The following is a 13,812-nucleotide window of genomic DNA, read 5'->3' as shown; positions in this document are numbered from 1 at the left end:
GGCACCTCCCCCTGCTCCGCAGTGCCCAGTCCCATCAACTGCCCAAGGGCTGAGGAGTGAGGGCACCTGGCGCTGGCACAGGATCCACCAGGCGAAGCAAGCTGGCCTCCTGAGTCTGGTGGGGACTTGGACAACTTTTACCTCTAGCTAGAGGATTGTAAATGCACCAATCAGCACTTTGTGGCTAGCTTGGGATTCGTGGATGCACCAATCAGCACTCTGTGTCTAGCTGAAGGTTTGTAAAGGTACCAATGGATGCTCTGTGTCTAGCTAATCTAGTGGGGACTTAGAGAACTTTTGTGTCTAAAGGATTGTAAATGTACCAACCAGCACTCTGTGTGTAGCTCAAGGTTCGTAGATGCACCAATCAGCAACCTGTCAAAATGGACCAATCAGCTTTCTGTAAAATGAACCAATCGGCAGGAGGGGTGTGGGGTCAGAAAAGGGAATAAAAGCAGGCTGCCCCAGCCAGCAGCTGGGAACTGTTTGAGTCCTTTTCTGGGCTGTGGAAGGTTTGTTCTTTTGCTCTTTGCAATAAATCTTGATGCTTCTCACTTTTTGTGTCCGCGCTGCGTTTATGAGCTGTAATACTCACTATGAAGATCTGCAGGTTTGCTCCTGAGGCCAGCCAAACCATGAACCCACCGGGAGGGATGTACAACTCCCAGCGGGAAGAACGAACAACTCCAGACGCGCCACCTTAAGAGCTGTAACGCTCACCATGAAGGTATGCAGCTTCACTCCTGAAGCCAGTGAGACCACAAACCCACCAGAAGGAAGAAACTCTGAACACGTTCAAACATCAAAAGGAACAAACTCGGAACACACCATTTTTAAAAACTGTAACACTGTGACGGTCCGTGGCTTCATTCTTGAAGTCAGTGAGACCAAGAACCCAGCAATTCTGGACACAGTTACAGTTCATGGCTGTTCTTACGAAGCTCATAGTATGCTCTGGAGGGGAAAACCGGCATGCGCCACTGGTGCCCACCTAAGGTCAGATTGGACCCCACAGGAGGATGCTGCAGGATTCCTGCAGACCTTAACCTGCCCCAAGGGGATGCTCTCTGTTCTCCGCAGAGGTTCTGAGGTCTAGTACTAAGCCCTTCTTAGAATTTTCTCTCACAGTTGCAATGCTGTTTGGCCCCAACATTGTTTGGAATCTGGAGTTTACTGTTGACTGGGGAAGCAGAATGGCATTGCATGTATTCAGGCTTTTGTTCTGAGGTTCTAAGCATGGGGACTGATTGTGTGATACCCTCCTTTGGTACTGTTTGGTACCAGGGCTCTTTGGAGTCTGGGGAGGTTTGGCCTTTAAAGATCAAACTGCCAGGCTGGGCGCAGTGGCTCACTCCTGTCATCCCAGCACTTTGGGAGGCCAAGGCAGTTGGATCATGAGGTCAGGAGTTCAAGACCAGCCTGGTCAACATGGTGAAATCCCACCTCTACTACAAATTGAGGAGCCCTTTGGCCCGCTGCTGCGCTGTGGGACTCCCTCTCTGGGTTGGCCCAGGCGGGAGCCGTCTCCCTCTGCTTGCGGGGAGGTGTGGAGGGAGAGGCGTGGGAGGGAACTGGGGCTGCGCACGGCGCTCACGGGCCAGCGTGAGTTCTGGGTGTGCGTGTACTCAGCAGGCCCTGCACTCGGAATTGTTTGAACCGGGATTGGGATGTGGAGGTTGCAGTGAACCGAGATTGTGCCACTGCACTCCAGCCTGGGATACTACAGTCCAGCCAGAGCGAGACTTCATCTCAAAAAAAAAAAAAAAAAAAAAAAAAAAAAGTAAAGAAAAGAAAAAGAAAAATCAAACTGCCATGGAGAATGCTTTACCCGAAAGTTTGGTTCACAGCCTTTATTGGATTATCTACTGGGGCAAAGTAAAACCAGCAAGCTTGTATTGCTATCCCATGGCTAAGGTTCCAAGCTACTAGATCTTCATTTGTGTGCGTATACATGTCAAGATGTGTTTGTTTGTATGTACACTTATTGTTATATGTTTTACCAAAATTATCTTATCAGTAAAAGAGTACTCATAAGTAAATAAGTGTAAGCAATTTTCAAGTTCACGTGATGCAAAGTGTAACTTTACTAAACAAGCTAGCTTTAAAATTATTGGTGAAATAAAAATAGAAATGCCGTCAGAATTGTCAGCATACATTTTTGTCTGAATTTTATGTTTGTCTCTGCTAGATATTTTAAAATGTTAGTGTTAATTCAAGCTGGGAGCTGCTTGGGGAAAGCCTGCCTCCCATTCTATTCAAACTTTCACTGAGATAAATACATATCTGATTGTTTCCTCTGGAAAGGCTAATCAGAAACTCCGAAGAATGCAACCATTCCTCTCACACCTACCTGTGACCTGGAAGCCCCAACTCCCCTCCCACTTCGAGTTGTCCTGCCTTTCAGGACCAAACCAAGGTTCATTTTACATATGTTGATTAATATCTCATGTCTCCCTTATGAAAAGTAAAAAATTAAGTACAGTGATTGGGATAAATGTTTGAGGTAAACTTTTTGCGTAAATTAAAATCTTAAAGTTATTCTTAATGCTCATTTAATATCTGGGTCATTTCCAATTAAGAAAGTGTTGTAATATGGGCAAGTATGCTACTAAAATTGTGGAGTTGTTCTTATCTATAAATGCCCATATCTACTAGTTCAGGATTTCTTGCTTTTAGGGTTTCACTAAAGTTTTAGTTTACTAAGGATAAAATTCTGGTTAACACGTATTTCTGTATACAAAATGTGCCAGAAAGAGTTTTGTTATCAGTGGAAAAAGAATAATTTTGTCTAATTCAAAAGTTATTTAAAAGTTAAATTACAGATTTATAAAGGTTATTTATGAAACAATGTAGTAAGGAATCATTAAGTAAGGGAGAAAGATGTGGAAAAAGTTTATGTAATAAAATATTCTTAAGAACCTGATAAAGAATTAGGGACATTTTGATAACTAACATGTTCATAGTTGGCCGGGCGCGGTGGCTGAAGCCTGTAATCCCAGCACTTTGGGAGGCCGAGACGGGCGGATCACGAGATCAGGAGATCGAGACCATCCTGCCTAACATGGTGAAACCCCGTCTCTACTAAAAACAATACGAAAAACTAGCCGGGCGAGGTGGCGGGCGCCTGTAGTCCCAGCTACTCGGGAGGCTGAGGCAGGAGAATGGCATAAACACGGGAGGCGGAGCTTGCAGCGAGCTGAGATCTGGCCACTGCACTCCAGCCTGGGCGACAGAGTGAGACTCTGTCTCAAAAAAAAAAAAAAAAAAAAAAAGAAGTATCATAAAAAATGCATCAACAGTTTGGCAATTCTTTTTTTAATATAGTTAAGCATGAAGCTGGATTTAGTGTAGAGCCAAATTTCACATACATGCTTGCTTTGCTTCACACAATGTTTACTGTTTTGCATGGATAGTGCTAGAGTACTTATTGGTCATGTGTCTAAAGTGGATTTCTTGATTGCACAGAATGTATAATGATGTTGGTGAACTTAAGGATACTGAATTATGTGTCAGGAATGAAATATTCATTATGTGGGTTTTGGGGGCCCTAGGTAACACTATAGCCTCCAGGGTAAATTAAGTAGGAAAATTTAGTGTTGGTTTCCTGTTTGTTTTTGCTTCTAGTTTTCATTTGTTTGCTGTTTATTCTCCTCTGGCTTTGCTTGTGTATCCTTATATATAAAAGCATGATGCTTTTTAGTTTCTAGTGGAAGGCTTGTATTTGGTTCTGTGAATAGTTATTTTGTTTCCTATGCATTTCTAGCAAGTCATCATTCATTCCATTTATCTGGAATTCCTAAGGTACCTTGGTCAGGCCACAGTAATTAATGGAGCACACCAGCTTTTTATCCTTACAAACTAACTTTTTGGGTTTAAGGCTTTCTAATAATTTAAGCGTGTTGAATATACTTTCATAAATAGAATTGGAGTCATACTTCTCTCTCTCTGCTTAATTTCTCCAAAATTTGTAAACCATTTGTGAATATTCTTAATTCATGGCAATATATTTGTTTGCATACAGTCAAGCAGGGTCACTAAGGCTGCTCGGGGAGAGAGAACTCAGAACCCCGGCATGCCAGCAAAGGATAAAAGTTTCTTACCAATCTCTGATCTCTTTTTTTCTGTGCAAACTGGTTAATCTCCTCTGTAAAGTTTTAAATTAATTGATTTAATAATTATAAGAGCTTAAATCAAATATTTTGCCAAAAAAGTAGAAAACGTACTGCTTCTTAGTTTACATGACTTTAGCAGTCTTTGGGAAATAAAGACGGTTTTACAGATTATTGGTAAAATACAGTGTATTCAAAATATAAATATACGGTCTAAATTATGTTCAAATATTAGGTTTTCTAAATGTTTTCAGGTCATAAACTGCTTCTTTGGCTTTTGAAAATTGTTTCACTTGCCTGCTTTTCAACTAGATAAGGCCAGGAGAAATGTGGAGTTGGCCACACCCCTTACTATGCTGGAAATAGTCAAACCTTAGAACACAACTTACCAGGTTTTACACTAAAGTTAAAATTGCTAAGAGTTGCCACTGTAACTTGAAATTAAGACAACTTGAAACAGTTTTACATGCGAGGTGTGTAAAAACAGTAGAATGTATTTATTTTTTTGTAAAAGGTTATAAAAGATTTTTGCTTCTTTAAAATTTCTGCATCATCATTTTGACAAAATAAGTACTTTATGGCAATATTGAATTCAAAAATCAAACTTCAGTTTCAAATTTGTCTTTCTTAATGCCTGGTTTTCTGGATGGATCAGAGGGCCCCTGAAAAATCCAGAAATGAGGTAAGCAGGGGTATTTGTCATGTTTAGGTACATGGAATTGCCAAAATGAAGTTCAGTCTTCTTTAGGTTATATTTTTGTGAATAATACTAATATATGTTCCAAAATAGTATGGGATTTCTAAAATAGTATATGCTATCAATTATAATTATGGTTATTATGCTAAGTTATTGTAAACCACAGACATAACCAAATTTCCTTGTATAAAGCTACTGACCCAAGTAGAACAAAAATTAACTAAACACCAAGAAAATACTTTGTCAGATTTTCATGTTAAACCAGCTGATACTGAAATTGTTTAAATAGTTTATAACCAGTGCTTGATCCCATATTCCTGGGCAGATAATTAAAGCTTCATGTACATTTGGTCACTTGGTAGGCCATTTAAACAGTTTGTAAAGGGATTTCATTCAGTTGTCACTGTCAATGCATGTTTTCTGGTTGTATAAAAGTTTTCCCATGCAAGAGGGCTGATGTTATAACAGATTATTATGCTATACTGTATTTTCACCAGGTAAAAAAAACTTTTCATGGTCTGGATCCTCTGAGAACATTGGAGAAAGACTGTCCTTGCCATCCATACTACAGCAAAACTTCAGGAACTTGGGCTTTGGGTTCATAGTTTCACAACTGAGATCCCACCACACTTTTGGAACTGTGTACCCATTGGATTGTATTTTACCAATAATCTGTAAAATCTTAACAAGGGTAAAGTTAACCCGGGACATTTCTCCTCAGAAGAACATGGCATCCTTGATGTGAACAGCCTTTCCCAAGTTCACAGGTTAAGACTTTTACTATCATGAAACTCTTTTCTTTGAATTTTTTTTTCTTGCTTATGCCTCTACAAAGAAAAAAAAGCATTCTGTTACGTGCACTTATGGGGTTATACTTTTATTTGTGAAGGAGTTGGTCACCAGCCTTATACATGGATAACCTTATCTTTGATAGATAAAGATGAAGGCCCAATGTAGGTAAGAAACTTTAATGGCACGTACATTGCCTCATAATCAGTCAAAAACAAAACATTAGTTTCCTCTTAATCCACATCGTGGGTTAAAGAGTATCCTGACAGGACGCCTTTACTCTTCTAGAAGGGCATCATTTGTTAGGTCCTTTTTCCATGGTTTAAGGTAAAAGAAGCAATGATTAGAAATGTATACCTCATGATAGGCTCTATAGCTAATTCTAGTTTAAAGGTTATCGTCACACAACAGACTTTGAATTCTCTTGTGAAAGTTATGCTAAATAATAGAATTTAGTAAACAGAAAAGTACCTGTGCAGCTGCTGACACTTGTGGCCTATGGAGAAATACATCAAATGCAGATTATAAAAATTCAGTTGTAGAGGATTAATGAAAAGACCACGTAGTCAAGAGAGTAGACTCTTCATTTAGCTCATTCTTTAATCTATTTAATTTTAGGTGGTTTGGTTTATGGGGACCCTGGGTAAGGAGCATACACTGAACTGTTGGTATTATCCTCCCAATAGTCATAATAATAGTCTCCCTGGTGAGCTGTATTCTCTTAAAGGTTTTAAATGCATGCAAGCAGCCATCTCTAGAATGTCATATGGTCTCTCTTCAACAGGAATGACAAGAGCTGAAAGAAATGTGCAACAATAAGGACACTGTAACCTATAAGTGACGTGCTGAGACCAGAAACCCAAAATGATGGTAACTGAGAGTGGTGCTAAGGCCTTAAGTTTTAGTCACACTCTCAGCTAAGTGAGAACCTGACCAAAAAGGGGGAATATTTAAAACAAAATTCTGGGAGGCCATTGTTTTGGACTCAGCTCATGCACTAGGCCCCAACAGACCAAACCAAACCAAAATGGAATCTTTGTGCTAAGACTCTAAGGAAACACATGGATTCGAGAAAACACCAAGTTTTGTTTTTTCTTCTGCAAATCTTTATAACAAACATTTCTGACAGCATAGGTATCCACTCCCTGAAGTTCCCATTAAATATTTTAACCAAATTCATTTCCTCTCACCTAGAGACTATCCTCCTTCAGATGATCATGCAACAAATGTTCCAGCCAGTTCCAGGCGAAGACACCAGCCCTGGCTATCAAGAAGCTACCCTGCTTCCACTAGATAGAGCAGGATGAGTTCTGTGATCCCCAACAGATAGGGACTATGCCTCAACCAGTATGAGCAGTTACAGAAAAAAGATCATCGGTCCCTCTGCCTCCCACAAAGATTTATGGGGATCACATCTCTCAGGCGGGAGATGAGGCAGGAAAATAGGGTCTGGAGGCAGGGAACGTAAGCCGATTTATGCTTCAGATATGACAGGAAATATCCTCTTCATAGGTCGGTAGGCCAAGTAAATGTAACTTTACTTCATCCTCTTCATTTACATAGGGTGTACCCCAAGTAGTGGATGTTTAAATGCCCCAAAATTCTGTAACGGGGCCTTTGAGCCCCTCTGCTCAGGCCCGCTCCCACACGGTGGAGTGTACTTTTGTTTTCAGTAAAAGCCATCATTTCTTCCTTGCTTTGTGTGTTTTGTCCAATGCTGTTTTCAAGAGGCCAAGAACCTGAACACCCTCCACCGTTAACACCGGAATCAGCAACAGCAGGAGGCAGCAGCAATTCGTTCTTTCATAGCTTAATTTGAGTTATCTGTAATTTACATTTGAAACAAATTTGTAGATCTTACAACCCCAAATGGAGCATCTTAGTGGGTGACACGCAACCTGGATAAGAATAACTATACCAGGCTGCAAGCTTTTTGAAAGCAGATAAGTTAGTTCTCAGAATGACCAGAGGCACTACCATACAGTTTGGCCCAACGTTTGCACTGTATTTAAAAAGTGAAGCTTCATGTAAAGTGAATGCATTGGGCCTTGAAGGATAAGAAGAATACTAAGAGGTACAGGAGGGAGTAAAGGATGCATTAAATTGAATTCAAAATCCAGAGTTCTTAAAGCTGGTGCTATGATCCAAGGAGAAAGCAGATGTGTAGACGTCATTAGGTAACGACAGTAGCCAAGAGAAATTTCAAATATCCTTGAAAGTCACAGTAGTTAGGAATTGCCTTTATTATAAAACACATGATATGGCCAGGCGCGGTGGCTCAGGCCTGTTATCCCAGCACTTTGGGAGGCGGAGGCAGGCGGATCATGATGTCAAGAGATTGAGACCATCCTGACCAACATGGTGAAACCCCATCTCTACTAAAAATACAAAATTTAACTGGGCGTGGTGGTGCATGCCTGTAATCCCAGCTACTCGGGAGGCTGAGGAAGGAGAATCGCTTGAACCTGGGAGGCGGAGGTTGCAGTGAGCTGAGATCATGCCACTGCATTTCAGCCTAGGTGACAGAGCGAGACTCCGTCTCAAAAACAAACAAACAACAACAACAAAAAAACTGGTGATAATTATTTGTAGGGTGAAAGTGGGATTTGTGCTGAACTTCCCTTCCTTTTAAAATATTACTTGAAAATCTAGTGCCTGATTTTGTCAAAACAAAGACGTGTGCCACCCAATTCCTGCTTCTGTGAAATATGCATTTTCTAGCAACCAGTTTATCATAATGCAGTTTATTATCATGACCTGAGTTTTCTTAGAAACATGAGCTTCAGATCAATATATCAATTGGCAATAACCAATTTGAAGTTGGCAATAGCTAATGGCATCTGTAAAATTTATCTCATTAAGACGTGCTAACTAACATACATTTGGAAATTAGTTTATCTGGGAGGACATAGCAGAATCGTGTATATGTGGTTTTTTGGGTGCTATATTAGGAGTCTTTTGTTGTTGTTTTAGAAACAAAAGGTAGACACTCTGTACCAGAATTGCTTCAATTAAAATTTTTAAGACATAGAGATCATGTGGAGAAAAATATTTAATCACGTGAAAAATCATCTATGAAGGATTTCCAGATGTTTATAAAATAATGATTGCTATGATTTCAGATACTTTATCACCACAGGAATCATGAGAGTAGTCTTTGTGGTTATGTTTTTGTCAAAAAATAGAAGAGTATTGTGACTAAAGGGCTGGGACTAAGGTCTGGCTCTAGTTTCAATAACCATGCTAGGTTCATTATTTAACTGTAAACAAGAGCTTCTTCACACATAAAATGTGAATATTAATTTGCATGTGTTGCCCAAAACCTTCAGAAAAACCTAGTGCCAATTCAATTTGAATTCCCAGAGAAATGAGCTGTCAATTCCCCATACCATTTCCGACAAAAAATATCATCTGCTTTATTTTATAATTCAATACAAAAATAGAAATTAGATTGTTTCATTTTCCTTTCTTTACTTGCTAGTAAAGTTGGTAATATTTTTCATATATTAACTTTCAATTCCTGTTGAGAATTTTTCTTTCTGATTTATAAAAAGCTCTTTATTGACTAAAATATTAATATTTGAAATTACTTTATAAATGCTTCAAATATATTTGTGCTAATGTTTTGTTTCCTTTTTAATTTCCTTTATGCTATTTTTGAACTGAAGACAGGTTAACTGTCTCTGTAGTTAGACCTACCAATCTAGTCCTACATGAGGTCTCAACTTGCTTAGATGCCACACAGGTTAATTTGCATATAATAACAATTGATGCTTGCCTTGTGATGACCCTTCCTAAATTAACATTTCATAATTATTTTCATGTTTCTTTATATTAAAGATTATATTACATATTAATTTTTTTATATTTTTAAAGTAGGAAATGGTGTTCATTGTTTTCCAAAATGGGTTCTTACTCTAACACATTTATGTAATAATTTATCATTAACCTACTATTTTATCACTTGGATCCTAGACTTACTATTATTTTCCATTGATATATATATATGTATCTATCCTTTACTAGAAATATATGTTTTAATACTATAACTTTCTAACATTTTTGCTAAACCAAAATTAGTATTTCTCTTAGGATACTTTGAACAGCCATTACAAAATACCATACACAGCATGGCTTAAACAAAAGAAATTATTTTCTCATGGTTCTAGAGGTTGGAAAGTCCAAGATAAAGATCTGGCAGTGTTCAGTTTCTGGTGAGGGTTCCCTTCTTGGTTTGCAGGTAGCCACCTTCTCATTGTGTCCTCACATGGCAGAGAGGGAGACCAAGCTCTCTGGTGTCTTTTCTTACAAGGACACAAATACCATCACACCATGTTCTCACCTTTATTTCTTCATCTAATCCTAATTACCTCCAAATACAAGTACGAGTAGTTTCCAAATGCAGTCACACTGGGAGTTACGGCTTCAATGTGTGAACTGAGAGGGGAGGTATAATCATTCAGTCTATAACAGTATTAAACTTCCATTTATAAATAACATAAATTTTTGTTATTTGTTTATTCTTATAGATAAAATTCATCCATCTGCCCTGGCTTTATGTAATAATATTCTATTGTGTGTAACTTCATATGTCAGCTTCAGTCTTTTTTTGAACAAAGTGTAGTATAATAAACTTTATTGTGCTAGAGAATTTTGGCTTCAACTTATTTTTTCTAAATGATGCATTTTGATAACTTCTACCTAAAGTTTGGTTGAAAGTATTTTTAGAGAAAAGGTATTTAAATTTAGTAACAGTATCTTCAGCAATGTTAAGTTAACCCATCTGATGGTGGGAAATGTATAGCCTTTTGCCTACTCTCAAGAAATCAAGTATTCTTTCCTGAACCAATCCTTCTAGTCCCATTAGAGAACAAATTTGAATGATTTTACAGATGAAGAACAGAGATTGTTTATTCTCATACTTATTGGAATGTAGGAATTCACACACAAAATGAAAGTGATACTAGTAAGTTTGCAGAAGTGCAACTATGAAGGACATCTACTGAGAAACTGTACCTTAGAGTGTATTGGGATGTATTATTGAAAGCTGGCATAAGGAGAGTAGGTTCATTAGCTTATGACATCCTCTGAGTCATTGCTGAAGCCATGCAAGTCACTTTATTAAATTTCTCCCTACAAAGATTTTTGGCCTGGTTTATTGTGTTTTCCAGACATAATAAGCCTAAAGTGGGGATTGTAACACTGAGTCATGACCACCGCTAACTATTTTAGCTCACTAAGAACACATATGAAAGTGTTCACCATGCAAGAGTACGCACAGGCTTTAAACAATGTTTGTGGTTTTAAATATTTTCATGAGAAGTTATTGTCTTTTCCATAGGATCCAGTGTTAGAATTCTTACTGTTCTCAAGCACCAAAAAGAGTGTAAACAAAATCATAAGATAAAAAAATTGGCACTACCTATAAAGGCAAATTTTTCTTTCTATATGCGTCTGCCAATGAAAGTAATGTACAGAATTTTATTGATGTAAGCCTTGAACAAGCCAAGTAAAATATATCCTTGCATTAATTAAAAAAAAAACTTAGAATTTTTTGCCTCTATACTTCATGTTTGTGAGACTCTGAGGCTGATCTCTCAGAATCTTTATTAGTAAAAAATATTAAGATATTTCTTCCTTGAAAACCAGAGAGGGTGAGAAGAGGCAGGCAAACCACCGAAATGGATTAAAATGTATCAAAGTAACTTCTTAAAGCTCTAGGACATATGTTTGCTTGCTTATGGAAATATGTTTAACCACAAAATAATCCCTCCAACAACTTCTGAAATACAACCAGAGGTATCAGCACCTTTCATCCAAGTTCAGATTTGTAAGACAATCAAATTAGTTTAGAAGTCACACAGGTTAATTTGCATATAATGACAATTGTATCAATGTATGTTACAATTAGAATATTTTTGGACCAATATGCTACTCTCTCAATTTAGATCCATACCAAGGACTTTGAAATATAACCATTTACAACTTCCCCTCATTTTTATTTCTCCAGAATGTGCTTTCAAAGGGATAACAATGTCACAAGCAGTGACTCATTCTTACCAGAACATTGATGGTCACCTGAGCAGTACCACTTCTCTGTCTGAGGGGATCAGGGATGGCATCGTTGTCCAAGTCTGTTACTTTCACAGCTATCTTGTATTGTGATTCAATTTCTCTGTCTAGTGAATCTAATAGCTTTATCACTCCTGATGCAAAAATAAAGGGAGACCTGTTATCCCAGGATTAGTAAATACTTGCAATATATTCTAAAATGTTAATTCTATAAATGAAATTATTACAATAATGAATAGAAATTAACTAATACAAATAAATTCATTATATATTCATACCCCTAAAGTGTAATTATAACAGGTATTAAACTATGCACTATTTTATTCACCTGTTAAGTCACGTTCTTGGATACATGGAAAAGCACAAGTGCATAGGCTTTATATAAAAGATCAATATAGCAAAGATCAAAGCTTTAGTGCTTTGCCTTAGGTAAGTAAGAATTTATGGATACAGCTAACAAATCCAGGCGAACATTAAATAGTTCAAGAGAAAGTTTTTAAGATGTTCTCATGATCACAGTTTCTAAATAAAATACATTTCCAATGAGTGTATATGAGATCTTTACTTTTATGATTAATTGGTATCAGCGTTTTTACAATACCTGTATCTGGTTCAATGTAAAATTTGGGAGGTGTTCCCAAATTGCCTCCAACAATGGTATATTTCATATTATTAAATGGCCAGTCTGCATGAGTAAATGTAACTTTTCCAACTAGCGTATCAAGTGGACTATTTTCAAATACACTGAAGGCAAATGCTGATGCAGTTCCAATTGGATTCAGTTCATTTATGCGACTCACGCTTACAATGACTGTAATAATTGCTATGGAAAAGAAAGCACATAAAAATATAGCTGAGGTAATAATGTGTTTTCTTCAATAATCCTTTTTATCTTTTTAATTAACACCTCCTATTATATTACATTTATTATATTTTATACTAAAATCTCAGGGCATAAATTATACATTTATACTGATAAGTTTTATTAAATTATTACCTTTTCAATCATAGAGCATTTGGAAATAAGTTTAGGAGTAAAACATTCCATTGATTCTTTTTGAACACCTGTCAAAGCAATTGTTTTTTGTAGTGTGTTTATATATAAATGCTACTATTCTGAATTAAAGACCATAGTTTCCAAAATCTGACAAACTATTCATCAAATTGAAATATAATCAAAATACTTCAGCATAATAATGAAAGAAATGCAATTTACTATGAGAATCTGAATATTAGTATTTTCTCTAAAGTAGAATAAACAAATAATTCCTTGAGAAGTATTTTAAATACACAAGTATTCTAAAAATGTTTATTTTTTGACATTGTATTTTAATAACTGTAATGTGCTGTATTAAACATTTGGGTTTCATTCTCTAGTTTGTTTTTATGTAGACTCAGTTTTTAAATAGCTGTGCATGAGCACTAAATAAGTTAATATAATAATATATTGCATACGTTATTATAACAGATTATTTGAATACTTATAAATATGACAAACTTCTGAGACACAATTTTTAAATGCACTGGGTGCTTTCTATGTCAAACTATTTTAATATTTCAAATTAGTAATTTCTTACTTGATAGTACAGGACTTCCTTCATCAGACACTTTCACAAACAATGTATGTTTGAAATGCATTCCTGCAAAAATAGCGTTATCAAAATCCAGATGTCTAGGTCCAATCTGTAGATGAAAAACAGTGTATCAATGGTTCACTTTGTTTTCTTTGGTTAAACATCTCTTTTGTTATTTGCATGAATCCAAAATGAAGACATACGAAGCTTATATTGGTAACAAATTAGTGAAAGTGATATTCTAGAACAGCATTGTCCAATAGGAATATGAGTCATAAATGTGTGCCACATATGAAATTTAAACCTTTCTAGTAGCCATATTTTGAAATAATACAAATAAGCAGGTAATATTAATTTTAATAAAGTATTTTATTTAGTCAAACATATCCCAAATGCTAGCATTTTAAATTACAATCAATATCAAAAATATTGATGAGATGTTTACATGTTTGTTCATTCTAATTCTATGAAATTCTTTGCTTAATTGAAAACTATAGCATATCTCAATTTGGACAAAACACATTTCATGAGCTCAAAGGTATATGTAGCTAGTGGATTCTGTACTGCAAAA

General features: G+C 36.7%; 1 protein-coding gene across 1 annotated transcript in view; it reads right to left on the bottom strand.

Moving 5' to 3' along the window:
* The window catches only part of LOC114676757 (cadherin-related family member 4-like), a 53,582-nt gene extending 40,232 nt beyond the window's left edge, over positions 1-13,350 (bottom strand). Inside the window, exons 1-3 of the mRNA XM_028845187.2 lie at positions 13,245-13,350; positions 12,269-12,490; positions 11,656-11,801 (exon numbers count right to left, since the gene is read on the bottom strand). Of these exons, the coding sequence (XP_028701020.1) occupies positions 11,656-11,801; positions 12,269-12,490; positions 13,245-13,305 (429 nt within the window). The 5' untranslated portion in view covers positions 13,306-13,350. The remainder of the gene's footprint in view (positions 1-11,655; positions 11,802-12,268; positions 12,491-13,244) is intronic.
* Positions 13,351-13,812: the final 462 nt, after the last annotated feature.

The sequence above is a fragment of the Macaca mulatta genome, chromosome 3 (assembly GCF_049350105.2).
Source record: "Macaca mulatta isolate MMU2019108-1 chromosome 3, T2T-MMU8v2.0, whole genome shotgun sequence".
NCBI classification, from domain to species: Eukaryota; Metazoa; Chordata; class Mammalia; order Primates; family Cercopithecidae; genus Macaca; species Macaca mulatta.
Note: the sequence above shows the minus strand (reverse complement) of the source record. Positions and strands in the feature narration are given on the sequence as shown.